Source organism: Manis javanica, chromosome 5, assembly GCF_040802235.1.
Source record: "Manis javanica isolate MJ-LG chromosome 5, MJ_LKY, whole genome shotgun sequence".
Lineage (NCBI taxonomy): Eukaryota > Metazoa > Chordata > Mammalia > Pholidota > Manidae > Manis > Manis javanica.
Window position 1 is genome coordinate 956380 of NC_133160.1, and position 27796 is coordinate 984175.

At 62.3% G+C, this 27796-nt stretch overlaps 1 protein-coding gene across 9 annotated transcripts; it reads right to left on the reverse strand.

Annotated features, from left to right (window-relative positions):
• Window positions 1-9424: 9424 nt before the first annotated feature.
• On the reverse strand, window positions 9425-27667 carry SLC17A9 (solute carrier family 17 member 9). Of its 9 annotated transcripts, XM_037006465.2 has the most exons (14): window positions 27269-27667; window positions 26747-26876; window positions 18338-18535; window positions 17832-17971; window positions 15904-16003; window positions 14564-14674; window positions 14114-14210; window positions 13746-13913; window positions 12997-13084; window positions 12323-12357; window positions 11826-11941; window positions 11169-11224; window positions 10992-11021; window positions 10333-10883 (listed from the first exon to the last, which is right to left on the reverse strand). In XM_037006465.2, the coding sequence occupies exons 2-14, from the start codon at window positions 26797-26799 to the stop codon at window positions 10669-10671; spliced, it is 1407 nt and encodes a 468-aa protein (XP_036862360.2). In that variant the 5' UTR covers window positions 26800-26876; window positions 27269-27667; the 3' UTR covers window positions 10333-10668. The 9 variants fall into 9 exon arrangements, with proteins under 9 accessions (XP_017519265.2, XP_036862361.2, XP_073092462.1 ...); XM_017663776.3 differs by lacking the exons at window positions 26747-26876; window positions 27269-27667 and adding an exon at window positions 24090-24354 and having other exon boundaries at window positions 9425-10469; window positions 13746-13842; window positions 14544-14674; XM_017663770.3 differs by lacking the exons at window positions 26747-26876; window positions 27269-27667 and adding an exon at window positions 24090-24368.
• Window positions 27668-27796: the final 129 nt, after the last annotated feature.

The window sequence follows — 27796 nt, forward strand, 5'->3', positions numbered from 1 at the left end:
CCTTCATCAGCCCCTTCAGAGGGGATGTTTGTTCCCCTCAAGGAGACTGGCTCCTCTCCCCACCCCTCGAGATCAGCTTTCATGTCCCAGCAAAGGCACCGAGTCCTCGGGCTGACCCCGGGTCACCTGCACCCCCTCCCACTGTGGGCCTGCACCCCACGGACCCCTCCTCCAGCAACACCAGGACCCAAGCTTCTCTTGTTTCTCTTACCTTTAGATGTTCGATAGCATGAATATTCTTATTTTTTATTTAAAACTAATTTGGAGTTCTCGCTCTCTAAGGGGCTTCTAATCACCAAAAATCGCCTACGGCAAGAGCTGATTGACAGGCCAACGTGGCCACTTCTGAAGAACAAATTGGCCATTGGCAGTGAGGCATACAAAGGGAAACGCCAAGGGCTTGTATTATGAGCTGTTAGGGAGAGGCTGTTAGCATCTGCTTCCCACACCGGCAAAAACACCTGTCAGACACCAGGAGACCGTAAAACAGCACACATTAATAGTTACTTTGTTTAAAAAGTCATTAAAATTGAATGTCAGCTAAAACTTGGAAAAACATTCATTTTTCAAACCCCTTTAATCTTGCCGGTGAGCGCCAGACTGAGCCATTGCTGCCCGGGACAGAGATGTAAGTATGTGGACAGGCGGCGAGTCCCCCAGAGGGGCCGCGGGGACAGTGAGGCCTCGGGGAGGAAAAGCACCCCCGGGGCTCCAGCCAGGAGCCTGCCCAGCTGGCCCGCACTGGGACCACACCTTCCCCAGAAGCCCCTGCTCTTCATTCCTCGCAGATAGACTGAATGCTCTCACTGAGTCTGCAGAGTGGCCTGTGCCGAGATCTGGCCAGGGGCTGGGCCAGCCCCCTGCCTGTCTCCACACTGACCATGGATAAGAGCAGCCCTCTGCCCATGAGGAGGGCAGCTGCAGGCCAAGAAGCAGCCAATTAGGGCTGATTCTGGAGATGGCTCTGTGACGGGAACCCATGGGCCCAGGACAGCGCCAGAGCGGTAGGCAGGGTGGGGAGGCTGCTAATTAGGCAACCAGAGCAGGGCCCGGCTGCCTCCGAGGAGGTCCCCACACGGGCGGGCTGCCCGCATCCCAAGCCCCACCACTCCAAACAGCAGACGGTCCCTGAGACTGAAACAGCCCCGAGGCTGTTGCTGCCCAGGCTTGACTCAATGTGGCCAAACACTGAAGACAGGTGAGGGGTTTGCATGGGGGCAGCAGGGCAGGAAGCCCCTCTACAGGCAAAGCCACATGGCCTTGGCTCCATGGACGGGAGAGGAAGGATGGGCTGGGGTATCAAACTGGGGCCGGGCACAGGCGGCCGCAGTGAGGAATCAGGGGGCTCAGGGACTTCGGCCCAGCTGTTTTGGCCCAAAGAATGCTGTTCTTGCCCCAGATTTTTGGCTCATCTCTGCCAGGGGCCTGCACGGTGCTATGGGGCTCAGCTAAGGCCTGATAGAAGAAAAGACTCCACTTGCCAACAGCTTGTCTTCAGACCTGCCCAGGACAACTGGACAAGGTGGACACAGACCCCATGGGAGACCAGGATCTGACAGGAACCGAGGAGCAGGCCTTGCTGTCCACTTTCCATGTAGAAGAGTCGACCCCAGTGAGAACCACCAGGGAGGAGGCAACGCGGGCATGGGGCGCAGGAGATGGTGCCGCCACACGGAGCGACAATGGGGCTCAGCTGGCGTCGGGATGGGGGCTGCTCTGGGCCCATCAGTGGGGGGGGGTCTGCAGCTCCGGAGCCCGGCGAGCTGGCACACGCGGGCGCTCTGGGGGCCTGCCAAGCTTGTCCCCACAGGACAAGGACAGGAAGAGGCGGGCCACGCCCAGGCAGGACAGGTCCCGTCGGGGAGGGCTGGCACTGCCAGGGACTTGCCCGGACTCCTCACGCCAGGTCAGCTGCAGGGACAGGGGACGCCGGGCACAGAGGAGTTCCCCAGGGTCATCCCTGCGGAATGGAGCAACAGTGGGAGACGTGGAGGGCTGGGTCTTCCTGTCCCTGTCCCTGTGCTGAGGGGACTGGGGAGGGGACGTCTCAGCCCCAAACTTCCCAAATGACCCTTAGGAAAGGCTTTTGGACCTATGATGTCCTCTAATACCAGTCACCATGCCAGGCGAGAATCATGGAGGGAGGTGCCCATGAGGGACCCTGGCAAACCCTGGACCAGGACCACACAGCTCCGTCAGGGACTCAGTCTCCAGGCAGAGGCTCAAGGGACCCCACCACACAACAGCTCAAGCACAGTACCGAATGTTAGCAGCCTCCCGGGGCACCGATTCCCACACTGGTGAGCACCCGTGGAGGGCGTGTCCTCAGACCATGCAAAGAGGTGAAGCAAGCGCTGGGTCCAGGAGTGCAGGGGTGCAGTGCCCACACCCACGCTGCCCACGAGCCACGAGCACATCCACCAACTGCCCTGGCCTGCGGCCTCTGCCTCTGCAGAGGTGTGCCAACCAGGCAGGGGCCTGGGGACCACAGTGGTGGCCCGGCACCTCCCTTGCTGGGGCTGGGTCCTCTCTCCCCACCTTCCAAGGAGTCTCAGCTGCTCTCAGATGCCGGACAGGCTCCATGACCCCCCAACAGCCTGGGCCACTCCTGACCTGAGGAGAGGCACTTGTGCCAGGCCACATGCCTGGGTGCCAAGCGGGAAAGAAAGGCTGTCAACACACCTCCTGGCTCAGGTTCCTGAACACAACCTGTGTCCCCGACATTAATGGTGGCGAAACGCACATGACATAAAACTAGCCACAGTGAAGTGAATAGTCCAGGGCACTTAGCACATCCAGTGTCACCTGACCACCACCAGTCTCTGACTCCAGAGCATTTCCATCTCCCAAACGGAGGCCATACCAGGCAGGAGTCAGCGTGCTGCCCAGCGCCCCCAGCCCCTGCTACTGCCCACGGCTCTGGCTCTGCCTGTGCTGCTGGGTCCTGCCCGCGGCACCCCCTGACCTATGGCCCTCCGTGGCGGCTCTCACTCCACCTGGTGTTTCCAAGGGCATCCGTGTTGTGGTGTGAATCGGGGCTTCAGTCCTTTTCGTGACTGGGTGATGTTCGATCGTTGGGTAGGCCACGTTTTGAGTGGCTGCTCGTCTGTCCACAGACATGGCGCCGCTCCCGCCTCCTCTGACCGCTGTGAGTCACACTGCCGGGACCTCGTGTGTAAGTCCATCTGGACGTGCCTTGCTCTGCCCTCAGTGTGCACCTGGGAGTGGACTTGCTGGGCCACACGGCCATTTCACGGGCACCTTCGGAGGAACTGCCAGATGGTCCCCCCAGCCGTGCGGGTGCTGACTTTCCCCACGGCCTGGCCGGCACCTGCTCTGGCCTGTCTGGCTCCAGCTGCCCAGCGGGCGCCGTGGTCTGGTGTGCCCTTCCGGGGTAGGACAATGCCATGCATCCTCCAGTGGGCTGCCGTGCCCACCTGGGGTGCAGGTCTGCTGGCCTCCTCTGGTGAGCTGGGCTCAGCCACGGGGCCACTCACTGAACGCTGCTCGCTGGGGCACTGTGAGCCTTGGTCCAGACACTGTGGCCTCTGAACTGCTGTGGCACTTCCTCTGCAGCATAGGGGGAGTCTCAGACAGAGAAACGGCCTCTCCCGAGGAGGAGAGGCCGCGGGAGCCCCCAGCCTGGGATGCAGGCCTTGCCTCAGAGGGAGATCTGCTGCAGGAAGTCCTGGGGTGTCGTGGCACCACCATATGGGGGGCGGGATGGTGCAGGAGACAAGCTGGGGTGTACTGCAGCCACAATAGAGGCTCCCAAGACCCACAGCGGCCCTGGAACTGTGAAGACCCTAAGGGCTGTCCCAGCTGAGGGTGGGACAGGGCCTTTGGGTTCCCCCCACCACCACCTGTCTTCACGGGGCTGACAAGTCATCAGATGCAGAGTGACCCTAAGGGCTCCACCCTGGGGGAGTGACTCACCTGCCGGCTGCCAGCAGCCCCCACCCCGTCCCTAAGTGGGCTGCATGAGTCCGTCAGTCTCCTGGTCAGTGCCACCTGGCTCCTGTGGCCCTTGATTCAGAGCAGGTGGAAACAGGGGAGTCACACTATTATGGGCAGAATCATGTCCCCCTCCAAAATTCATATGTTTGAGTTCCAACCCCCAGGACCTCAGAATGTGACTGTATTTGAACATGGGGTCTTGCCAGAGGCGATCAAGGTAAAATGCAAAGGTGAAGAGGGCGGCCCCTAACCGAACCCAAGGAGGGTCCTTAGAAGAGGAGGTCAGGTCACAGACAGACACAGAGGGGTGGCCACGTGAGGACACAGGGAGGAGGCGCGGGCCACACGCCCAGGAGGGAGCCCAGGGCCAGCCCTGCCCACGCCTGGGCCTCGGATGCCCCGCCCCCGAGCCGAGAGGATCTATTTCTGTTGTTGGAGCCCATTTGGCTTAAGCAGCGCTTTGTTCTGGCAGCTCTGGGACACTGACAGGCCACCACCAGGCCCATCCTGATGGCGCTGGCCTGGTCCATGTGGACACGCCTAATTCTGTTGATAAGAAAGTGCAACTGGCAGGCACAGAGACGCAAGTCAGGGAGAAGCAGGCCCCAGAATACAGACTGCCCCTGCTGGGTGTGGCAGGTGTTGGGTGGGGGCGGCACAGTCCTCAGGCAGCTCCTGCGCCCCCACCCTCAGCCCCCACCTCCTCTCCACAGCGAGCGGGAGACACCGCGCTCCAGCCTGCTGCTGGCCGAGGGGAGCGGGGAGAAAGGGAGTCACTTGCATATTTGCAGGAAGGCAGTTACACTAACACATTCAATTATTTAACGGACAGGCTGTATTTCATGCTGCACGTCCCTGGCATTTTTAGTGGCATCTCTGGTGCTCTGTCCTTGCACGGAGGCCCCCCGGCCCTATCCTAAGCAGCCCGCAGGCCTGCTGCCCACCTGGGCAAAGGCAGGTGCTGCCCTTGCAGCAGGCAGTCGTCGTCAGTCAAGTCAGTCCGATTTTGTATGAGCAAGGACTGGACAGTCCCCGAGGGGTGGGGACCCTCCAAAGGCGGCCACTACCAGGAGCTGGGTGCTTAGGCCAGGGTGCAGGCGTCCCCACCACCTTGCACTCTGTGCCAAGTGCCCCTACCACCGAGGAGCCCTCCTGCAGTTCCCCCAAGTGAAAAACCCTCTCCTCTCACCAGCCCATCCCAAGCCCAGCTTAAACACCCCTGCTCCCGTGCCCACCTGGGTGGGCGTCCCCCTCCCCTGAAGCCTGTGTGATTACCTGGCCCGCGTCACTGCGTTCTCCCCGTGGGTCTCTGTGGGGTGGGCGTTTGGGGTGGGCCCCCCTGGGCCGCGCTGTTGTGAGGGGTCGCCTGCAGCTGGCCAGGGGCCTCCCCTCTCCTGTGTGTCCCAGGCCCCCCGTTTCTCCCTCGAGGCTCGACTGTGCTTCCCCCAGTGGGGGGGTCCCGGGAGCCGGCGTGCAGGAGAGCCCGGTGGAGGCCTTTTCTAACCTGGTCTGGAAGCTGTGACGTGGCCTTGGAATAGTCAGAGCTTGCCCAGATTTGAGGGCAGACAGAATTTGGAGGCCAGATTTTGACATCCGATGTGCTACTCAGGCCAGGGTGGGTCTCCCTCCCGTGAGCCTGCCTTCCCCAAGATGGCACAAAGCTGCAGGGTCCCCAGGATTTCCGTTCCCAGTGTGGGGCACAGGGTCCCGGTTCCTCCTGATGCTGGGTGTTTCTGGGGAGGGGCCAGGGCACATGGGGCCAGGAGCTCTGGTTCCAGGGGTTCCCCAAACACCAGCACCCTGTGAGCACGAGCATGTGTCCAGGCAGAGACAGAGTTCAGGCTAAGGTCTCGAGGCGGGAAGATGCAGGGGGAAGGGCAGAGACGGGCACATCCCAGCAACCTCAGGGCCTGGCTGGAGGCAGGGAGGCCGCGGGGCCTCGGGTCAGGCCCAGTGAGGCTGGCAGACAGCAGGTTTTGTCCTCTCTGCAACTCCAGTGTCATCTCAGTAGATGGCTGGGGCGGAGGGCACAGGGTCCCCAGGGGAGAGGCAGAGACAGGAGTGAGCTGGAGGGGACGCATGACCCAAAGCTGCTGCTTTGTGGCATAGGAGGAGGGGGTGGCAGGGAGGGGACCCTGAGGTCTCTGCAAGGGGGCACACGGCTGCCAGTAGTCCACGGGCTCGGGGGTCCACCTACTGGGCTTTGGTCACTTTTTGAGTGTCCCCAGGCCCTTCACCCTGAAGGTGGAATGGAGAGAAGACCACCTGCAGGGTGTTAGCAACAGGCAAGTGTCCCCCACTGCCGGGCATCATCTCTCGCCTACCTGCTGCAGGGGCATGAAGCCCAGTGGAGTGCTGGGCGGGTGGCAGCACCAGCCCTGTAGGGTCTCCTGTCTGCCTTCTAGCCCCTGCTCAGGGGACCCAGGGCCAGTAGGGCTGTTGGGGCATCGTGGTGCCGGGTCAGGGCAGAAGCTGGGCTGGGCTGGCCTGTGAAACCATGAGACCAGTGCCTCTGCACCAGGGAAGCCGTCAGCTAGGTGCCAAGGAGGAGGAGTCAGGACCCCCTGCCCCACGAGGGGCTGGAGGATGCGGCCAGCCCGTTGTGCCCTGGCAGCCCACTCCCCTGTGAACTGCGCCAGTATTCCAAAGGCCAAAGGGCCAAGCTTGCCTTTAATTAAAATGCACGTCCTTTAATTAAAGGCCCTATAACACATGAAGGGCATCCAGTGAAATACGACGTGTGGCACCATTTCCCTGCTGTTAATTACTAATTAATGAAGCTATTTCAATTAATAGCTTCCCCACCTCGCTCCCCCTTTGACAGGCCCCCTGCTGGGGCACATCCCTGAACCAGACATCAGCTCCCATGCCCGTAGTCAGGGCACTGAATATTCATGTGACTTCAGCGCTTTTCAATTAAACATAATAAAGTAAATCCTGTCAAAAGTGTATTTCCAACATGCAGCCCACCTCCCCTTCCTCGAGACCCAGCAGAGGGACAGACTGGCTCCCCTGCAGACGGTCATACAGAATGTGGCTGGTGATCCTGGAAGGTGCCCAAGGGCATTCCTGCCCGGAGTGCCCTGCACATCCCACCAGCTTCAGGGATGACCCACCCAGGGGTAGAGATGTCCAGGAGTCCCTGAGGGGCAGGTGGGGAACCCCAGGGCCCTGCAGTCCTGGGGAAAGACAGAAATAGGGCTTGGAGGGTGGAGGGGTGTTAACATGCTAGTTATGAATATTAAGTGACCATTAAAGAAATGACAGAAAAAGGAGCGATCCCACGTGTGGGCAGGAGATGGGGAGGGCACCGGGGAGCCCCATGGGGCTCTCGGGGTCTGTGCACAGGCTGCCAGGGTGGCCTGGACAGTGCTGGAGGGACGCTGGTGGAGGCCAGCTGGAAGTAGCTCCTGGGCGTGGCTCTGAGCAGGGCCACCCTCTTCGTGATGTCTGAGCTCCTGCTGCAGCCCCACTACTCCCAGCACCCCTGTCGAGCCACGGTCAGCCACGCCAGGGAGGGGAAGAGGGTGAGGCCAGCTCCTCTCCACAGCCGCTGTGATGGAGCCCACCTGCAAGGTCCCGGCTGCAGCCTTCTCTGCCCCCTTAGAGGCAAAGAAGAAAATCCATGGGTGTGAGAGGCACCCCAGGCCCAGCCCCTCTGGTCCTGCGGGAGAGCCTCACGCCCTCCTTCCAAATGTCGCTGTGCGCTCCCCAGGGCCCAGACCGTCCCTGCACCTGTTCCCTTTGTCAGAGGCCGGGGCACAAACATCACTGATGGGCGCCTGACCCGCAGCTGCGGAGGACCTGACAGCTGCTCCGGGGGCTCACGTGGGCACAGCCTGGTGGACGGCGCCCTCTGTCGGCCGGCTGAGGGGCGGCAGTGGCCTGGCCCCCCGTGGGGGGCCCCCTGGTCGGGCTGAGCAGGCCCGTGTGCGGCCCCAGGTGGCCAGAGCTCCCCTCTCAGGAGTGACGGCGCAGCGGTTTGGTGTTGGGTGAAGCGGCAGGTTGAGCCGGATGCCTGCTCCACTCTCAGCCGTGCTGCTTCTGCCCCCCACTGCCTCCTGCCTGACCTGGGCTCCCAGCAGGGCTGCCCCCGGGCGGGGATGTGCCCGAGCCTGGCCACACCAGATAGGTTGAGCCAGATCCCTGGCGTGGGAACACCCTGCCTGCAGGGCACCCCCCTTTGCCACCAGCACCCTCTCTGCTGGCTAGTATTTCCCCCAGACTCCTTGCAGCTCTCTGCCTTGAAAAGGGTTAGGGAGACGGCAGCCAGCTCCAGGGTGACCTTCCCGGCGGGCAGGGCAGTGCTGGGAGGAGGCAAGACCCACGTGAGGCGTGCCAGGGGGCGTCCCTAGATCCACACGCCAGTCTCCCTTCTCCCTCTCCCGCCTGCCTTCTGGGAGGAGGTGACAAGGGATGACCAGGCATGGAGCCCAGGGGCCCTGGGGCGTGGTTTGCACACCTGACTTAGGTCCCCCTTCTGAGTAGAGCCCGCCATCCCTCCTGGGCCCCACATCCCCTGGGGGCGCTAGGCACCCACCCTGGGCAATGTGCCCATGAAGGGCTGTCCCCTACCTCACATTCCCTGAGTTTACTGTGGGTCAGAAACAAAGGTGGTGTCACCTGCATGTTCACAGCAACCGCGAGGCAGGAATGACCCAAACGTCTGCCCTCAGATGGATGCGTTGTACGCATATGAATTTTTAAGGCAGAACAGCACGCAGCCTGAGGAGGGAGGAGCATGGTGCCACGTGACATGACACAGCTGGCCCTCGAGGACATGACGCCGAGTGCTGAGCACCACACAACATACACTGTGATGCCACAGACTTGGGGCACGTCGAGTGGTCAAACTCACAGGACAGACGGTAAGTGGGGGCGCCAGGGGGAGGGGAGCGGACAGAGCTGTTTGGGAGGATGGGAGATGCCGGGGATGGCCGCCCGGCAGTGAGGTGCCAGTGCCCCGAGCCGCACACTGACAGTGGCTACCGCGGCGGACTGTGTGCTGATGAGGTCGCAGTGGTGCACAGGTGCCCTCCGGGCCAGCACCTGCCAAGCGTCTGGCGGTTCCTGGGAGGACCTCCAGGGCGTGCAGGTGAGTGCCTTTTTTGGGGAACCAATGTTCCAGGGCCTCTGCAGACCATCAGGCGGGTCCGCCAAGGCCACACCCCTTTTGTAATCCAGGGTGTTCCCTTCAGATTCTTTCTGATCGAAAGCGGGACGACTGGAGGGGAAAATGGGTGCTTAAAGGGAAAATCCTGCATTGTCCTTGCAAATGTTCAGGGGTCCCGCACAGCAGGAGCTCTGGAGAGCAGAGGTCTCACCCGCAGACCAGTGAGCAGTGCTTCGGCGCGGCTGCGACACCGGCCTCGGCCCTCGGGGCACCTGGGCCTCCCTGCCCGGAACCGGGTCTGCTCTGGAGCCCCCTTGCCCTGGCTACAACACTGCTGGCTTCCTCAGGAATGAGTTCAATAAGATGTCAACAGGTGTTTATTCTTTTAAAACAAGGTGTTATTAAAGTAAGTCTTCCTTTTAAATAGTTTAATAGTCATCTATGAAATACATCTTTGGTGTGATTTTCTGCGTGTTTAGTGTCTTTTCTCTACATCGACATCTCGCAAAATCTACTATTACTTCATGAGGCGACCTGTTTCTCCGTCATAAAGGGGAGGGTGAGAGACGGCACAGCTGGCCTGGTTCCAGGAAGCTTCTTGGGCAGGAGGGGGTGCCCAGGCTCCCCTCACAGGTGGGTCACCAGGTGCCAGGACACAGAATGCATAGCTAGGGCTGGGCAATCCCACACAGGCTGGGGGTACTGGGGGCAGGGGTCCCCAGAAGTGGGCATGGGCATCCAGCCTGCTACCCACCCCTTGACTGGGGTCTCAGCCTGGCTGCCTAGAGTAGCAGAAGCACACGGCCCCCCAACGGCCTTCATCTGGTGCACAGACAGCCCCACTGAAGGTCACGATCGAGCCTCAAGCACAGAGAAACAAAGCGAAGCAGGTTTTGGGGGTCAGACTCAAGTCCAGCAACCGGCCCTGCAGTGAACGGCCCTGCAGTGACAGGCAGGCCCTCCTGCAGGGGGGCGACGGGCCGACTGTGTCGGTGATGAAGCTGCTGCTACTGAAAGTACCAACCCTGCTCACCCAGCAGGGGAAGCTGAGGCCCAGCCAGGTTGCCCAGCTCCGCACTCACACACCCCAGTCAGGGGTGGGAGGCTCTTAAACTGACCCGGGGCCCCGAGGCTGATGGCACCCGGGGGATGGCCGAGTCCCTGGGGGACGGTCAGATCCCCAGGGGACTCTTGGGTCCTGGAGGACACTCAGGTGTCCAGGGGTGGCTGGGTAGCTAGAGGTCCTGGCGGGCGGGGCTCAGGTCCACCCGCTGGGCTTCTCCGAACACCAGGAAGGCACCCAGCCCCAGGCTGCTGACGACAGCCACCAGGTTGAACACGGGCGTCCAGGAGCCTGCGGTCTCAGTGAGGTAGCCACCCAGGCACACACCCACGACACCTGCACCAGAGAGGGGGCAGGCAGGCTGAGGGCTCCGCGCAGGCCCAAGGGTAGTGCAGGGACGGGGCAGACGCGAACCCAGGGGGCTGAGCTGCCACGCCCAGGAAGCCGGCTTCCGCCTCGGAGGGACAGCGATGTTGAGGGCCACCCAGGAAGTCGCCCATGCATCCCCCATGTCCTCCCCAAGGGAACGAGCCTGTCACTGCCACCTGAGTGCTGGCCTCATGGGGACCCCGGGCCACAGGAACCTGACACGTGTGTGGGTCGGGTCAGGGCTACGTGCTGCCAGAGAAGTGACCACAGAAGGCCTCACGCTGTTCTTGCCCCGGGTCCGCTCTGGGGTCTGTGCCCCCCAACACACTGGTCTGGCACTGTGGGAGCCCCCCTGGAGGGCGCCATGCCCAACCTGTGGGGCTGGAGTGGCCAGAGGTGGGGAAGGGCACAGGACGGGGGAGAACAGGAGACACCCTCGGGCCTCAGGGCTTGAACCCCTCAGGCGGGAGACCCCAGCCCACCTCTCACCTGCCAAGGCCCCGGCTGTGTTGGCCACGCCTGTGAACAAGACAGAGCGGGCAAGGACAGGTCAGAGAGGCCGCCTGTGGCTACCCGTGGCCCCGCGGCCTAGGGCAGACCCTGGGGGCCCTGGGGTGAGCAACACCCAGGCTGGGGGCAGCTGTTCCTATTCAAGCAGGTCCTCACCAAACAGAAAACCAGCGCAGGAGGGGGCCAGGTCCTGGATGTTGACAGAAATGCCACTGCGGGAAAGAGGAGGAGGCTGTGAGGCACCCCGTGGGGGCTGTCACCCCACTAAGCCAGCTGCCGGTCCTCTGAGCTCCCAGAGCCTGGAGACCACCCAGGGGGCTCAGGACCCAGCCTGGCTGCGCCCAACCGCCACACCACAGTCTCAGCCACCATCTCAGGGGGGACACAGCCCATGCTCAGGACAAAAAGGGCAACGCCAGTGCATGCTCATCACTGCCCACGAATTTCAAAAATGACATAAAATTGCCAATTCCCAAAACAGCTTCCTGTGAAGATTTCCCAGTTAAACACCTGCTGCTGGGCTCATCGGAGGCCCACAGGCCAAGAGGAAAGATGGACAAGCCCCCTCCTCCACCCATGTTTGGTACGAAAGAGGTCATGTGGAGGGTGCAGCTCTCCCAGCCCCTCCAGGCACAGTGTTTGTTTTTCCAAATGGCCCAGGTGCACGCTGGCTTGGAACCCAGACAGCCCTTGACCTCTGCTGCTCACCCGTGGGGACCTGCCACAGGCCCACTCCCCGTGGCCCTGAGCCAGGCAGGCCGCAGGGCACGTGGTGCTGGGGCAGCTCCCATGGACCGAGTGTGCAGCCCTTACCTGTGGTTGAAGGTCTGGAGGCCGATGGAGGCTGATGCAAAGACCACAGACTTACAAAAGCTTGAAGTGTGACCCAAACACAGGGCAAAAATGCTGGACAGGCCAAGGCCCATGACCTGCGGGATTGATGGCTGGTGGAGGGGCTGTGCCAGCAACAGGGGCCCTCCCTGGAGCCACCTGCGGTGCGCTGAGCAAGGGTCATTGTGGAGGACCCCTCCCAGGCCGGAGCCCCCCGGGGACACATGGGTCAAGGCTCCCTGGTGAGCCGGCCCCACTGCAGGAGCTAAAGGGTGAGACCCAGAAGTGGGTGCCAGGCTCAAGGCACAGACAGCCCGCACACACAGCTCAGAGAAGGGCTTCGGGTCGGACAAACCTCCTCAGCACCGACCCAGGCACCCTCTGGCCACCTTCTGGGTCTGGTGACTTAGGAACACAACCCTCAGGTCCCAGGAACAAAACAAGGGCATCCAGAGAACGCGGCTCCACAGCCTCCCTACCTGCATGAACTTCCGCACGGTGATGGTCCTATAACCTGAACAGACGGAGACCCACAGATGTCGGCCCATTGCACTGACCCGATAGCACCTTAGGTCCCACCCTCTCTGCTGGGGAGAGGAGGGCTGGCCCCCAGCTCAAAATGGGGTGTCCAGTGCCATGGGTGAGCTGTGTGCACACGTGCGTGCATATGCACGTAGAGGGGTCCGAGGCCGAGGCTGGCAGACCACAGGAGGAGGGCCTCTGGGAGCTTTCTTATGGGTAGGGTGGGTGTGTGGGACTTCTGTAACCAGGAAGGACTAGCATTCAAGTGTGAGCATATGTGTGCAGAACGTGGGGAATGTGTGTCAGTGAGAGTGCGTGCACACTGGGGCCTGGGCTTGCACTGACACACAGCCCACCACGGACCTATGACCTCTGGCCCTGCTGGATACTCTTCTCCTCCAAAGAGCTGCTCTGCAGCCACAGCTGGGCTTGGGTCCTCCAAACCCCCAACAGGGACACTGAGGCTGAGTCGGCTGTCAGGCCAACAGGGCTCCACTCACAGCTGGCCCTCTGGGAACATGGCCTCTCCCCAAGGATGCAGCTGCACCCCAGAAGGAGTGCCTGCCTGCCCCCCAGAAGAGAGGTTAAGCCCAGGTGTGGCTCCTGGCCAAGCCCTGCTCCCCATGCTCACCCTGATTGATGAGCCAATCGGAGAGAAACCCGCTGAACATGCTGGCGGGAATGGCCACCAGCCAGGGCACCACGTTGAAGACCCAGCCCTGCAGGGAGGTGGGGAGGGACCTCAGAGGCAGCCAGGGCAGGGGCGCAGGGCCAGCACCACTCAGGAAGGCTTTCCCCGCCCACACCTGGGCATCCTGTGGGGCCCTCCCCAAGACTAACCCACCCCCCCACCCTGGCCAGTGCTGGGCCCACTAGCAGGTGCCCCCCTGCAGGCTGCCGAGTCCCCCTCACGGCTCCGCCAAATGCGACAGCCGAGCTGGAGGTTTGCAACCCCCACCCCAGGAGCCTGTGAGGCAGCAGGGTCCTGGTCACCAAAAGCAGGAGGGTGGCCAGATGGCCGGGGGGGGCACACCAGCTGACTGGCAGGTGACTTTCGGTCCACATCACAGCCCCTGCTCGGCCCCTCCTGAGGAATGACAACCCGCAGACTGGTCTGCCAGGCCCTAGGGTGGGGGCCCTGCCGGGGTGGGAGGCCAGCGGCCGTGGGGAGCATGCGGCTGTGCCTTGGCAACGTGCCCCAAACCAGAGGCGAGGCCACCTCGGAGCCACAAGCCTGCACGGTCAGGACTGCCAGAGGCCGGGCAGAGCCAGGGGCCCATCCGTGCACTGGGTGCTGCCTCTGTGAGGCTCCCCAGCGCCCCCACTGCCGCCCAGCCCCGCATGGCTCCCTGGCCCACATGAGCTGCCAGGCCCACCTACCTTGGAGCTGGGGAAAGTCTCCTTAAAGAAGGTGGGCAGCCAGGACAGGAGGATGAAGAAGGAGCAGGCTGAGGACAGCTGGGAGGCTATGGCTGCCCTGTGGGCCGTGGCTGGGCTCAGTATCCTGCACCTGGGCCCCTGCCCAGACTCCAGGGTGGGGGGCAGAGGCTAAAGAGGAGAGGCCCCCGGGAACCTGGGCTTGGGGGCGTGGGACTCGGGAGCCCAGAGCTGACAGCCTGCAGGCAGTGAGAAGCCCAGGCTGCACCCACCCTGTAGGCAGCCGGTGCCAGGGACGCTTGAGGTCCAAGGGCCCTGATCCCCACCCCACAGCCCACCCCACCCTGCCACCCCAAGGCAGCCTGGCTCACCAGACAGAAGCCTTCTGGAAAAGCTGTCTCCAGGGAACTTTGGTGTGTCTGGACACCGGCAGGCCTTGCACCAAAACGCCCAAGGCCAGGATGAGATCTGAGGGGGGCAAAGTGGGACCCTGTGAGCACCACTCAGAGCCAGACCAGACGGCGCCCGCTGGCAACAGACCAGCATGCCCCCTGCCCCAGCGGAACTCTCAGGGTTGGACTTGGTTGCGGCCAGGCCTGGGAACTCAGGGTGGGTGCTTCTTTCTGAGGCTCTGGTCTAGAGGGTTCTTTCCCACACGGGCAAAGCCGCAGCCCTCGGGTCCCGCTGAGCCGGCGCTGCTCTGCAGACATTCAGCGGCTGCAGGAGGGTTAAGAGGCACCAGGCCCCTGCTGATACCCAGGCAGCTGCATTCGCGGCCCTGGCCCATCTGGCCACGGTTACCTTTTTCACTCAGCAGGTACCTGTACACGTAACATGCCCACAGCAGGGTGAGCCCACCAGAGAAGTAGAAGACACTTGGCCAGCCATACCAGTCCAGGAGCAGGGAGCCCGCGGCCCCTGTCAACAGTGTCCTGGAAGGACAGACAGCAGCGCGGTCATGACCCTCGGCTTCAGTGGGGCCGGGAGCCGCCTCCAAGAACCCCGTCCAAGAACCCTGCGCGACTGGCCAGCTGCAGAGCAGCCTAGAACCCAGTCTGGGCACAGTTTGTTAAGGCTGCAAGCTTTCAGGAGAGACATCCAGACGCCATGGGGCCAGGTGGACAGGGGCACAACCCTGCAACTGCACATGGCACAGGAGCCCTGCGTGGCTTTCACTCCTTGCTCTAGGCTTTCATGCTGCCTGCGGCTGTGGTGTGAAGCCTTTAAAACTCAAAAAGGCACAAGAAGAAAATGGTGATGGGAACGCGCTGGAATGAAATGCAGGTGGCTCTTAGCTTCACATGTCAAAGAGCGTGAAACTTCAAAAAGATTTCGCATGTGAAACAACAGCGGCCCAACCCAGCACCTCGCACACACCGTGCCATCCCGGAAGCCCAGGGGCCGCTCCCCACACCTGGCTGGTCAGCGCCTGCTCCCCTGCTGCCCTCCCGTCTGCTGAGGATGGGCCAGGACACAGATAAAGGAGGACAAAGAGGGGAAAGAGCTGGGCAGCAGGCCTGCGGGGGCTTGCCTTCCTCACCAAGCCTCCATCTGCCCACCTGTGGGGTGGACGCAGCTCTCCCCTGTGCCCCCTGCCTCACGTGTGCACCCAGGACATCCAGGTGAATGGGACTTCACACAAACCCCGGATCTGTCTTTGTGTATGTCCCATACTGCTTATCCGAATTTACACTTCCTGGCACACCAGGCTTTCATCTGGCTGCTCCCGGCCCACCCCAGGGACCCCCACCCTCTGAATTCTTGCCTAGGCTCAGCAGCAGTTAAGTGGGGGTCCTGAGCCTGGGGGTCGTGAAGCCCCATTAGGACACTGATGCTCTCCTCCGTCCCCAGTGAGGCCCACCCTGAGGGCCTGGTGCTCCAGGGGATGGTGTTGGGAGTGGGGCACTGGGTTTCTGTGTCTGGACCAGACTCCCTCCAGGCCAAGCCCAGGCTGCCTCTCTGTCGGGCAGGTGCCCACCCTGCTCCAGATGTGAAAGGGAGCAAGGGAGTGGCCTGCACCCGCCCCGGTGGCAGGGCCTCGTGTGCACCAGCACCTCTGCGCACCTGCATCCCCTGAGCCACAGATGCCCATGTGGCCTCTCCCCACCCAGGCCCACAGGGGCACACCGTCTGCCTCCCCAGCCCCCCTGCCAGGACTTACCCAAACTGGGAGCCGGCCCCCACGGTGCTGTAGACAAAGGCTCGCTCGCTCGTCCGCACCTTCTGTGACAGCAGGCTGGTCAGAGCAGGGAAGTAAACCCCTGCAGCAGGCAGAGAAAGCAGAGGCTGCCAGCTGGTCCCAGCTGCCAGGCCATGTGGGGCCAGAGAGGGCGGTGGGGACAACAGCAGCAGGGAAGACCCCTGACCAGAGATGACTGCTGAAGCTTGGGGTGTCCTTCTTGCCCACCTGACCACCAAGGGACCAGCGGGGCTGTTGGCCCTTCTTGGCTGACACAGTGGGGGGAGAGACGTCAAGCTCCTGCAGACAGGATGGCTGTGGGAAGGGCTTCTGGGTCCACGCTGGCCGTGGTCCACCACCCCTACCCAGCAGCTCCAGAGGCCTGGCACCGGCAGGCACGTGCATGCTCACACACATAGACTGCTCACACTAGCACATTCACGCACATACTCACACACACAGACTGCTCACTCTAGCACACACACTTCAGACACAGTGTGTGTACAACCAGTGAGGCTGGGTCTGGGTGTGATGCTGCCCTTTAGCTGGTGGGATGTCACCATGGGGAGCAGCTGGGACCTCCCTGTATGGTTCTTGCAATTTCCTCTGAGGCTATAATCATTTCAAAATCCAGGTTTGAGAAACCTGCCCTGAGGACTGCCATGCTTGCCTGTCACCCTGCATTTCCCCAAAGTACCCAGGGGAAGCTGAGGGGCTGGGGACTGAACAGGACTTGGTCCCTGCCTTCCCATCAGGGTCCAGAGCCCCTGCCCACAACAAGTGCCAATCACCCAGGCTGACAGCTGCCCCGAGCCCCTGCCTGTCCCCACAGTGGGCCACATGAAGTCCTTTGCTTCCCGAAACAGCCAGAGCCGAGGGCCACCCGGCTGGGCACTGAGGGCGCCGGCCTTTTGCCCAGGAAGCCCCGTGAGGCATCTGTCAGCCCAGCCCTGGGACCCTCATCTGTGGGACGGGGCACCTGCGGTGAATCTGTAGGATTGCAGGAGTCAGGCCACCAGGACCGCTGACCAGTGGAGCTGGTCAAGAATTGACAGGGGCCAATTCTAGGAGATCTGGGGGCTGGGGAGGCCCCGGGTTCTGGAGGTGGTACCAGAGATCCCTTCCAGAGAAGCTGGGGGTATGTGCTGAGGAAGGGGCCCAGACCCACCCACTTGGGATCACGTCCAGGTGAGACGCTGAGAGACACCACACTGGCGGTACGGGAGCTCCAGGCTGGCTGTGCACCACAGGCATCTGTGGGGGGCTCTCTCCAGAAGTCTAATGCCCCCAAAGCATGGGAGCCAGAGATCATGGGAATCTAGTGTCCCCTCGGCCTAGTGCCAGTGAAGGGTGTCGCCTCTGTCCAGCAACATGCAGAAACGGCAGGACCCCACCATGTGGCCCAGTGGCACTGACTGTTATCACGTGGCCAGCCGGCTGCCTCCCAGGTCCCTGGGGCAGCTTTTGGCAGAACAGGACTCTGACGTTTAGGACGTGCCAGACTTTAAAGTGTTTCTTGAAAGCAGGAAGCGCCCCGGGCACCAAGGCATCAGCACAAACAGGCTGGCACAGAGGAGCGCGGCGATCAGCAGCTGCCAACGGGCCGTCCCCACACAGCCCTGCCGGGAGCCCAGCTGCCCGGGACGCCAGCCGCTACCCACCGGCGGCAGGGCCGGAGCAGATCAGCAACAGCATGGAGGGGTCGACATGTGTGCCCCGACTTAAGGCAGTTAGGGCACACCACATGCAGAAGCACACAGACCCGTCTGCACACATACACACAGGGACACAGCCACAGATAGACGTGCACACACGGGAACACCCATGCGTTCACAAGCCCCCTGCCCCACCACTCCAGGGGCCACAGAGTCACATGCTGGCTGCGTGAGGGAGGCTGCCCGAGGCCCTACCTTGGAGCAAGCCCGTGAGGACGCGAGAGGAGGTCATGACCACCAGGTGGGCACTGCCAAGGCGGGCGAGCAGAGGGGTGGCGGCAGTGATAAGACCCCAGGCGGAGGCTGACAGCAGGATGACCTTCTCGCCCCCAATCCTGGAGGGGAATGGAGGACGGTGACGGGGGCTCCTGCACCTGGCTGCTGGGCTGGCCGGGAGGCCCGGCCACAGAGGGATGGGTGGTGGCCGGCACCGTGCCTCACTCAGAGCAGCCCTCTGGAGAGGAGGCCCAAGGTGGGAGAGCGCGGAGTCCAGCCGTCCATCTGTCCTCAGAGGCCCCCAGAGCTGCCTCGGTTGGATGCCGACCCTGGTCACCTCCTGTGGGGACCTCGCTCTCCAGCCCACGTGCTCTTGGCCAGGTGCCCTGCCCACGTTCATTCCCAGCAACCCCCTCCCGGCACAGCTGCCCGGCCCACCCCCCACCGAGAGCAGCCTGGGCCCTGTCTGGGGATGGGGTGGTTACCGGTCCCCCAGGTGTCCGCCCACAACCTGAGTCAGGCAGTAGCCCCAGAAGAAGCTGCTGAGCACGATGCCGGCCTCCTTCTTGTTCCAGCCAAAGTCCTGGCTCATGGAGGCGGTGCAGACGGGCATGCTGGCACGCGCGCAGTACAGCAGACCCGTGCCCAGCAGCAGCGTCCCCATCCACGCCTGGCACTCGGGCCTGCAGGGAGGGGGGTGGGTCAAGCCTGGGAGGGGGTGGCATCCTCCATTTGCCTTGGAAGGAGGCAGCTAAGCCTCCTCTCCAAGGTCTAACTGCAGCCTGTCGACTGCCAGGGGGTCACAGGCAGATACCAGAAACACACAATGCCACTCACAACAGCAGAGGCTAGGATGGCCCAGACGGCTGGCCGCAGGGCAGGTTAAATAAACCCCGGGAGGTGGGAAGCTGCTCTCGGGACTGTGGCCAGAGCACCAGCATTTGGCTTCCCTGGGAACAAAGGGTCCAGGGAGGCAGCCAGACAGGCGCTGACACCTTGTAGCCCTCTGAGAGGGCAGCAGGCTGGGCAAGAGGACCGCAGCTGAGGCAGAGAGGGAGGGTCCCACAGCCAGAGCAGCACCCCCCCCCCGCGGTGGGAGCATGGCAGTGGCCCTGGCAGTGGGCCCAGGAAAGCTGGGTGTGCCCAGTAGATGATGCTGGGCCGATGGTGCTGGATGGCAGGCAGAACCGAGGGAACACAGTGCTGTGGGGGCAGTGGTCCCACGGAGGAATGCAGGTGGGGGTGCGGCAGCCCTGGCTCCTGGGAAGGTCACCAGGCAGATGCCAGCACACCTCGAGGGGTGGTCACCAAATTCAGAAGTCAGAAACTGCCACAGCCAGAAGGCGCCCAGGGGACTCGAGGGCTCTGTGCAAGTGGGGTCCTGGATGGAGTCCTGGGCATTGGGGATGCCAAGGGCTGACCTGAGAGCCGTGCTGATACGGTTCATGGATAAACAAATGCATGATGTTAAGGTAAGGGGCGGGCTGCAGAGATGGGCACCAGGAGCTCCAGGCTGCCCTCGCAGTGGGTCTGTGACCCCGATTGCTCCACAAGGCAAAGTTTATTATTAAAATATGAAAGAGGGATTGGGGGCTCCAGCACCGTTCATGTGGTTGGAGGTCCGCAGGGTGGAGGTCCCTGGGGATGGCGGGGTGCAGCATGGCCTGCGGGAGGGGTAACGGTGGCTTCACAGTGTGGGCGGGGCCTCCCGGGAGTAGGGGCGTGGGCAGGGGAGTGGAAGTGCCTGGAAGTGGGGCTTAGGGGCCCCGCCTGCCCTTAGAGCTGCTCCCAGCCGGTGTGCTCCCTGGGCGTGTGAGCGTGCAGGGAGGAGGCGCAGGCTTGCAAAGGCTCCAAGTCTGGGGGCTCCAACCTGGCCAGGCTGGCTGAGGCATTAGCACTGCAAAGCCCGGGGGCGGCCGCTGGGAAGAGCAGGTCAAGGGTGAAAGGCCAGACGGAGCCCAGGTGGGTATCAAAGTCACCCAGGAAAATGGGAGGACCCAGAGACAGGACGGGGTAGTTTCTAGGAGGATGAGGCCGGTAGGACCCTCAGAGCAGTTTCCAGATCAGAGAGGGAAGAATGACAGAGGCCGGACCTCGGAGTCGCACCCTGCTCTCCAACCCCCAGTCTGGACCTCTGTCTGGACCTGGTGGGGGGCTGCCCAGGCTGCTGTCAGGGCCGGGCGGGGGTGCTGCCGGAGGATGTGCGGAGGCTCAGGGCAGTGCATCTTGTTTTGGGGGGCGGGGGGCGCAGTCCAGGGAGAGCCCAGGACAGCTTCTGGGAGGGCTGAAGCCCGTCTGGATGCCTCCAGAGGATAAGAGAGCGCCAAGGCCCTGAGGGCAGCTTCATGACTGAAGGCATTGCCAGCAGGCTGGGAGCCAGCGGGCATCACACCTGCCTGGAGCCTGATAAATGGGCGTGGCAGGATGTGTGCTTTCTCAAGGGCAGGCCCCAACCTGGGGCGGTGCTGTCTGGATGGAGAAGCGCCAGCCGCCAGCCGGCAGCAGGTGGGGCTGCCCTCACCACCCAGCGCTCTCCTCCCAGGATGGACCCTAGCCACTGCGGCTAGAAAACTGCTGGGCGAGAAGGGGCGGCTGGCCCAGGGACTTTGCAGGGGAGCACAGTTTCGTACCCGCCACTCCTGGCCTACTGTCACACCAGGCAACTACAGAGGTTGCGGCGAGTTCATGCCTGCCTGTGGGACACGAGGGACAAGTCACCTGGCCTACTGGAGCCTCACTTTCTGCTATGAAGAGGGGCTCCTGCCCTTGACACCTGCCTCCTTCATGGGTCAGCAAACAGCAGAGTGACTTGCAAGTTCCTGGTGTCCCAACAAGGAGCCCTTGTGGCTGGGTTGGAGGAAGGCACGGCAACAGCGTCGGCCTCCCCTGGCCGGCATCTCCGCATGCACCCTCCCCCTTGGCAAACCACAGTGTACTTTTCCACCCTCCTCTGTCTCAGGCCTGCCAAGGAATCTCACTGTGGGTACGGGGCCACACCTCCCTGGTTGCAGCCCCCAAAGAGGCTGCAGGGTCCTGGAAGCCCACCAGTTAGAGACAGGTGACTCAAGGTTCAAGGCCATCACTCGTGGGTATGGGGTAAATAAGTCTAAGTTCCAAACAGCCCAGACTATGGTTCCCAAACAGATCTACCTTTGAAGTTTGGGAATCCCAGTTTCCAAGTGCTAGCTAGCTCCTGATGAAGTGCGTGGCCTTGGGCACTGAGGGCCTTGGCCTGGAGGAAGCTTGCTCCCTGTGTGCACAGTGGGGGGGGGGGGCTGCCCTGGACCATGGGTTTCAGGCAGGGTCTCTGGGTGCTCAGAGGGGTGCCATGGGTGGGGTTCCGGTCACCCCTCTGCTGCTTTCTGCTGTATTGCTGGGACTTCCTATGCCTGGTGACTGCTGGGGAGGGACCCTGTGACCTTGCCCACCCCACTTCGTGGTCCTTAAAATGTGACAGGCATCACTTAGAAGCCAAGACAGGAGTCCCCGCACAGTCGGGGGAAGACAGGCCTCCATGGAGGGGTAGAACCCCAGAGGGCGGCTCACCCATGCCCCCTCTGGGCCTGGGGGCCCCAAGTGCCAGTTTCCACCACAGGGCCAAAGACTGTGAGGCGTGGGGCAGGCCTCTTCAAGGTTGACAAGCCCCCAGGGTGTGTGCTCAGTGCGCATGGACTCCGCGACAAGGAACCCCAGGGTTGAGGCTGCTGCTCAAGCACCTGTCTCCTCCAGGGCGCCAACCTCTCACCCATGGGACATGGCCTAGCTTGCCTACGAGAACCACGCACCAGGCCACCCCTACCCCCAGTTTCTATCCCATGGCTGTAGCCCACTGGGGACGTTGCCCTCTGAGCAAACACTCCCACTGGGCTTACAGGGAAGAGCAGGGCCATGGTCCAGCCCAGCAGAGTGCCTCGTGGGCATGCCTGCCCCACTCTGCCCTGAGCGCCCCACGGCCCACAGCGTCCTGCACCCCTGCACGTGAGCCCTCTGCAAGCACATGTGTGCAGTTTTGTTCCCACTCCTGAGTGCACAAGGGGGGCAGCAGGGGCGTGGACGAAAGGCTTTTACCTTCCCACGAACAGCCACACTCAAGAGGTGATTTCTAAGGGGGCTTTATTCCTTTATGTGGGCAAAGCAGAGAAGGGTCAGCTGCGTCCAGACAGGACCTCACTTCCAGCACACCTGCCCCTCCCGCAGGCACACCTCTCCTGCCACCAGGGGGCCTGGCTCCTTTGCTTTCTGGGAGGGAAGCCCAGTTGGAGGGTGGAAGACAGGTCGGGCACTGAGAACACCACGGTGCCCCCTGGCCTCCTTACAGCCACTAGAGGTCAAGAAAAGCCCATCAGTTTCCAGGTAAACCATCTGTTCTGGGCATGAGGTGCCGGCATGGGTGCTCCCCGGGAGCTGCGGGGGGCATGGTCTGCTTCGTCCACAGGCCCTGGGGGCCCCAGCAGCCTCATCCTGAGCTGGAGGGCAGTGCCCACTAGGTGGGCAAAGGGGCATCCTCCACAGCTGCTGGGGACACAGAACAAGGAAGTCTGGCTGGAGGGGCGTCCCAGACGTGGCCAGCTGCCTGGAGCTGAGTAGGACACCAGACCCAGAATCCTCAGCCCTTTAGGAGGGCCAGTTAGGGACACTGAGGCTATGGCATGAAAGGCTGGGAAAGCAACATCCTGCCCACAGCGACGGACCCTGAGCCTCAGGTACATGTCCCCAGAGCATCAGAACACTGGCTAGAACCTTCTAGAGCCTTCTGCTTCCTGCCAACAGCCCCTGTGCATGAAAAGCATCCACGGTTGAGCAAGCACATGGTCACGCGGCCCCTCCACTCACAAAAGGGAAACGTGCCAGTGCCTCAAGCCAGGAGGGCAACACACAGGAGAGGACATGAGGGCCCAGGCCTGGGGCCACCCCCATGGTGCCTGGGATGTGTGAGGGATGGTCCTCCCTCCTGGGCCACTGGCAGCAGGCACATGGCCATCCATCAGAGCCAGCCAGAGCCATTGAAACACAACCAAACAGGGAAGTTTGCAGAACATTCTCAGCCCTGGGCCACACACAGCCTTCTGCCCAGCTGGCCGTGAAGCCTGGCCTGCCACCTGGGTAAGGCTCAGTGCCAGGCTTCGGTTCAGTAACCGGAGGGGTGGGGAGGAAGTGAGAGAGAGGCAAGCCCCAGGGCACTCCCAGATCCGGGCACCCCCAGCGTGTAGCCCTGCTGCTCTAATGGGCACCAGGCAGGCAGACTGGGCCAGTGTCAAGGTCTGGGCTTTGGGGCAGCCCTTCTCTGCCTGCCCCCCGGGTCCGGCCCCTTAAGAGCCTGCTGGCCTCTGAGGGCCCCTCTATACTATCTCTCCCCACCTTCCGTCCTGCTTTGCTGCATCCTGGCCCCAGCATTGAGGGGCTGTCCTTAGGGCCTTCCTGAAACCTTGTGTTGGAGGCAGCTGCAAGCAAGTGCTACCACTGTGCAGGCCGCAGGGCAGGCCCTGGAAAGCAAGCTCCCCAGAGATTCGGAGCCCAGGTGGACTGCCCTGGAACTGAGGGGGTCCTCGGGCCCAGGGCCCAGCCGCTTTGCTGAGGGGCCGCGGCCCACAGAACCGGTGAGGGTGGCCTGGGGGCTCCGGGATGTTCCTCCTTGCTGTGTGACACACTCACGAGGGGCCCCCTGCATGTGACAGTGGACAGCAGGAACAGTGCGGACAGGTGGGAGGAGTTCCTGGGCCCTCTGCCCCCACCGCCGACCCCCCTGGGGACCTTGCCCCATCACATGGCAGGCATGTGGTGGCAGCCATCTGCCTGAAGGCTCCAGCCTGTGCCCCCCTCCTGGCCCCCGTCAGGTGACCCTGCACGGCTCATGGCCCACAGGGTGCATGGTCGCCCAAGCGGCTGCGACTATGACTACAAACGTGTGTGGTCTTCCAGGCAGGGTCAGGTCGGTTCCAGGGGCTGGGCTGTGATGAGGAGAACCCTTCCTCGCCATGCAGGACCTCGCCCCCGCCCCAGGCAGGCCTCCCAGAACCCCCACTGGCCTGGAGAGGGCTCGGCGGGGAGGGGTCGGGGGGGGGGCCCACCCACCCTGGCCCCGGGACTGGGTGGAAGGGAGCGGGGTCCCCGCCAGGCTCCTTCCTCCCTGCGGATGGGGACTGCCCAGGCGGGCGCGCCCCCAGCCCCCAGGCCGTCTGAGTCTCCGTGCCGGACGCCCCCTTCCCCAGCGGCTAACACGCTGCACGCCCGCCCCACCTGGACCACTGGGCGTCCTGGGCCGCATCCCGGCGACCCTCGTTCGTGGGCTGCTGCATCGGGCGCAGACGGCCGCGGGCGCAGTGTCAGGACCCCGGCTCCAAGCGGGCCGACCCACGCGGGCAGCACCGCCCGAGTCCACGTGTCAGTCCCAGCGGCGCTTCCGTCTGGCGCTCCCAGGACGCGTCGCCCCCAGACGGCCACCGCAGCGGGCGGGGCACGACGCCTGGTCCCCGCCCCGCGGACGTCCGTCAGGGGGGCCGGGTCTCCCGCGCTCCAGACCCGGGCTCCGGGGAAGGCGAGGGGCTTCCCTGCGCGGGGGAGCAGGCTGGGTGGAGCCCTGGAGGCCTCGAACAGCTGCTGAGCCGGGGGGCCTGCAAGCTGCCCGAAAACCTGGGGATCAGGGTCGTCCCCACTTCACAGGGCTGTAAGTCCGGGGAGAGGAAATCCCGGGGCAAAATACCTCTAAAAACCGAAATCAGGCAAAGGGAGAATAAAGTTTAAAATCCGTTTACTGCTCACAAACTGCAGTACCAGGCCGTCCCTCTCCTACCCAGGCAGCAGCGAAACCGGCCCTGCCCTCGCCTCTCAGGTTCTGGTAAGCCCTCCTGGCCCAGGTAATTGCCCATTGATATGGAGATGGACTTCTCTCCACCCCTGAGGACGATGCAAATGCACTAAAGCCACACTTCTTTTCACCTCTGATCGCCTATTGATATGCAGATGTACTAAAGCCCGGAGAAATATTCTGGAAATACTACAATTTTACCCACCACGTTATCAAGTGAAAGTTAGGGACAGTGCAGGGACGGTAAGACTCAAGACTAACCAATTTTTAAAATAGGCCTTGGTGGTGGGCTTCAGCTCTGCGACCAGGGGCTCAGTGCCATCAGGGCCCCCGGAGCAGGTGCTCGCTGGAGAAGCCAGGCTCCTCACGTGCTCTGAGCGTGGACCGCGGGTCAGGTCAGCGCTGGACCCTCACTCCCCGGGGCTCCATGTGTAGACTTGGGAAGCCGGCTGCTGCAGGTCTCACGCCCAGGGGAGAACATGGCCAGCACGGAAAGGCGTGGGCTGGGGTACGGTGGCAAGCACTGGGTTTCTGGCTGCACTCGGCCTCTCCCCGCTGCCGCCGCCTCATACACCCTCGCTGGGCTGCATCGCACCACGGGGGACCTCTGGAAGCCTGATTTCCCTACAGCAGGGGCCCTGCGTCTCTACCCCCAGCCTTCTCTCTGTGCGGAGAACAAACAAGCCCACCTCAGGGCCTTTACAGTTTCCGCCCAGGGTTTTGCTGGCCTAGCTCCGCACACACTTGCTGAACGAATTGCTATTCTTCTGTCCAACCTGATGTTCAATGGGGGGGGGGGAGGGGTTTATTTCCCAAGGAGCCCTAGTCCTCAGTCAAGAACGGTTGGGAACCGAGTCACTGCTACCTGCACCACCAGCCGCCCGCTCTGCAGTTCATGCTCACCCACTGCTGAGGCTCTGACAATAATTTTATGTGACTAACAGAATCACACTGTAGCGGCCATTTGTCCTTTGACTACCCAAGTGCCTTTCCCCCTGGAGCTGATGTTCCGGGTGGTAGCAAAGCACAAAGAAGGGGCGGAGGGGGGGACATTTCTGTAAAGAGGCGGGCTGGGAAGTGTCCCTGAGAAGGCATGAGAAGGAAGCCAGTGAAGGAGCCAGCGGTGCAGCCTGGGCAGGAGTGGGCCAGCAGCTCAGGGGCACAGCCTGAACGCACAGTCAAGGACTGACGGGGGGCGGGGTACAGGCCCCAGAGGCTTTGGAGGCCTGGGGGAGACCGGGCAGGGCTCTGAGGCTGGGAGCCGCCAGTCGCCACAGGAGCCCCTGGCTGCACCGCGGACAGCTGGGGGCAGCCAGCACAGAGGCAGAGAGGACCAGGTCAGTATGTTACTCCAGGCCTGAGGCGGGGGCACTCGGCCAGGGGGACACAGGGGGGCCAAGAGGTGCTGAATGCACAGGTTGTGAGAAGGGCCGACAGGCACAGGTGTGGTGTGACTTGAGAGGGCTCAAGGCTGAGATCGGACAACCTCCTGAGGTCCTGAGCTCAGCAGGCCCCCTCAAAGGCAGAAGGCCCGGTTACCAGCCAGGCCTGCTAGACAAAATGTTACATTTTGAAGGCAGGCTACAAACACTTGGTGCTGGCAGTCGCCAGGGTGGACATATGCTCCCCAGACTTCTAGTCGATTCCATGAGCTACCCATACCCAACTAACACACTGTCCTTGAGGAACAAGGTGGAAAATGACTGGGGGGCAGTGTAGAGAATGACAGTAGACGGTTTAACAGCTGGTTCTCAAGAGATGGAGAGCTGCTGGTGGTGACAGTGGTGTCACAGCCATGCTCACTGGATGTTGGTACCATCTTCTCATTTGCAGCCTGCCTGCCTGCCTGCCTGACATCACTTTACCCCCAGCACAGAGGTTTCCAAAGGTAATTCACGCCTTGCTGCTTACGTTGTAGCCTCTCCTTGCTCAGCCTCCAGAGCCACCCCTACTGCAGCCGAGCCCAAAGCCTAGGCCCAGCCAGCACACCTGGCTGCTTTTGCGAAGTGCAGACCCACCAGACCCAGGCCTGGTGTCTCCCTAGTCACTGTCTCCTCTGCTCCATGTGCAGCCCCCAAAATCCAATTACCTCCCCTTGAAGACGAGGAGCCCAGAAGTGACACACACGGGTTTCACGTCCATCTGCTGTCACTGGCGATCTCAGCCCTGCACACGATGTGCGCGAACAGCGGGAGGTGTCCACCTTTCGGCCTGAGCTCCTACGTTCAATGGGAGAAGAGAAGCACTGTACACGATTTTTCTGGAAACCAGAAAGACAAACTTGATGACGACAAATGGATTCTTTTTCTGGAAGGCTGCTGGTCGTGTGGGTGTGCGGCCCTCTGGTGGGCCCCCCGCATTAGGATTCAGCACAACCAGTTCCACATGTGGGACTGACTCTTTGTTCTGGAACAGTCCCTCCTCGTCAAAGTGTTTGTGAGTCTTACAACACTTCTGTGCCACACTAAGGACACAACCGGAATGCTGAGGCCAAAGACTGCCCAGGCAGGCTGGCACCCGCCCCTCACCTGGATCAGCGTGCAACAGCCCTCTGTACTGCCCACTGGCTGCCCACCACCTCCCTCCCAGACCCTCACTGGGTTCAGCTTACTTTACTTCCAGAAGATGCTGGGAACATCATGTGACTGTAAGACACCACAGAGGGGGGGCAGGCAACCCTGCTGTGAGCAGAGTCCCTAGAGTCCAGGCCCCACCAAAGGCAGCCACTCAGCTCCGGATTACAGTGCCCACTCCACCCAACACGGTGCTTCTGAATCAAGTCCGCGGGCACGCGGCACAGTGGGCAGGGGCATCCTCCCGGGCTCCTAATGCCGTCGGGCCTCCTAAAGCGGGGGGCCCACCAGAGGGCTGCAAGCCCACATGACCGGCAGCCTTCCAGGAAAGTGCAGAGCACAAAGGCCCTTGTCTTCAGGACTACTCCTCGGGCTGACCCTCTGTGAGAGCTGGGTACACAGGAGTTTGGTGGACTTTGTCCTGTGGGGCAGCCATACTGGACCCTGACCTGGCCTTCCAGCTGGCAGACCTGTGAACACTGCTGGTGAGTCTCGGCCCCACCTGCTATTTAATCTCCCCACCCCTCCCATCCCCCAACACACACCCTGCAGAGGCAGGGCTATTA

What these genes read in the sequence shown, in the direction of transcription:
- SLC17A9 (XM_073236360.1), bottom strand. Translation starts at nt 18,252, where the DNA reads ATGAACGTGGGCAGGGCACCTGGCCAAGAGCACGTGGGCTGGAGAGCG. An exon ending in AGACTTTCCCCAGCTCCAAG is followed by an intron (nt 13,085 to 13,745) that starts GTAGGTGGGCCT and finishes ACCTCCCTGCAG; the next exon opens with GGCTGGGTCTTCAACGTGGT. An exon ending in CTCCAGACCTTCAACCACAG is followed by an intron (nt 11,225 to 11,825) that starts GTAAGGGCTGCA and finishes TCTTTCCCGCAG; the next exon opens with TGGCATTTCTGTCAACATCC.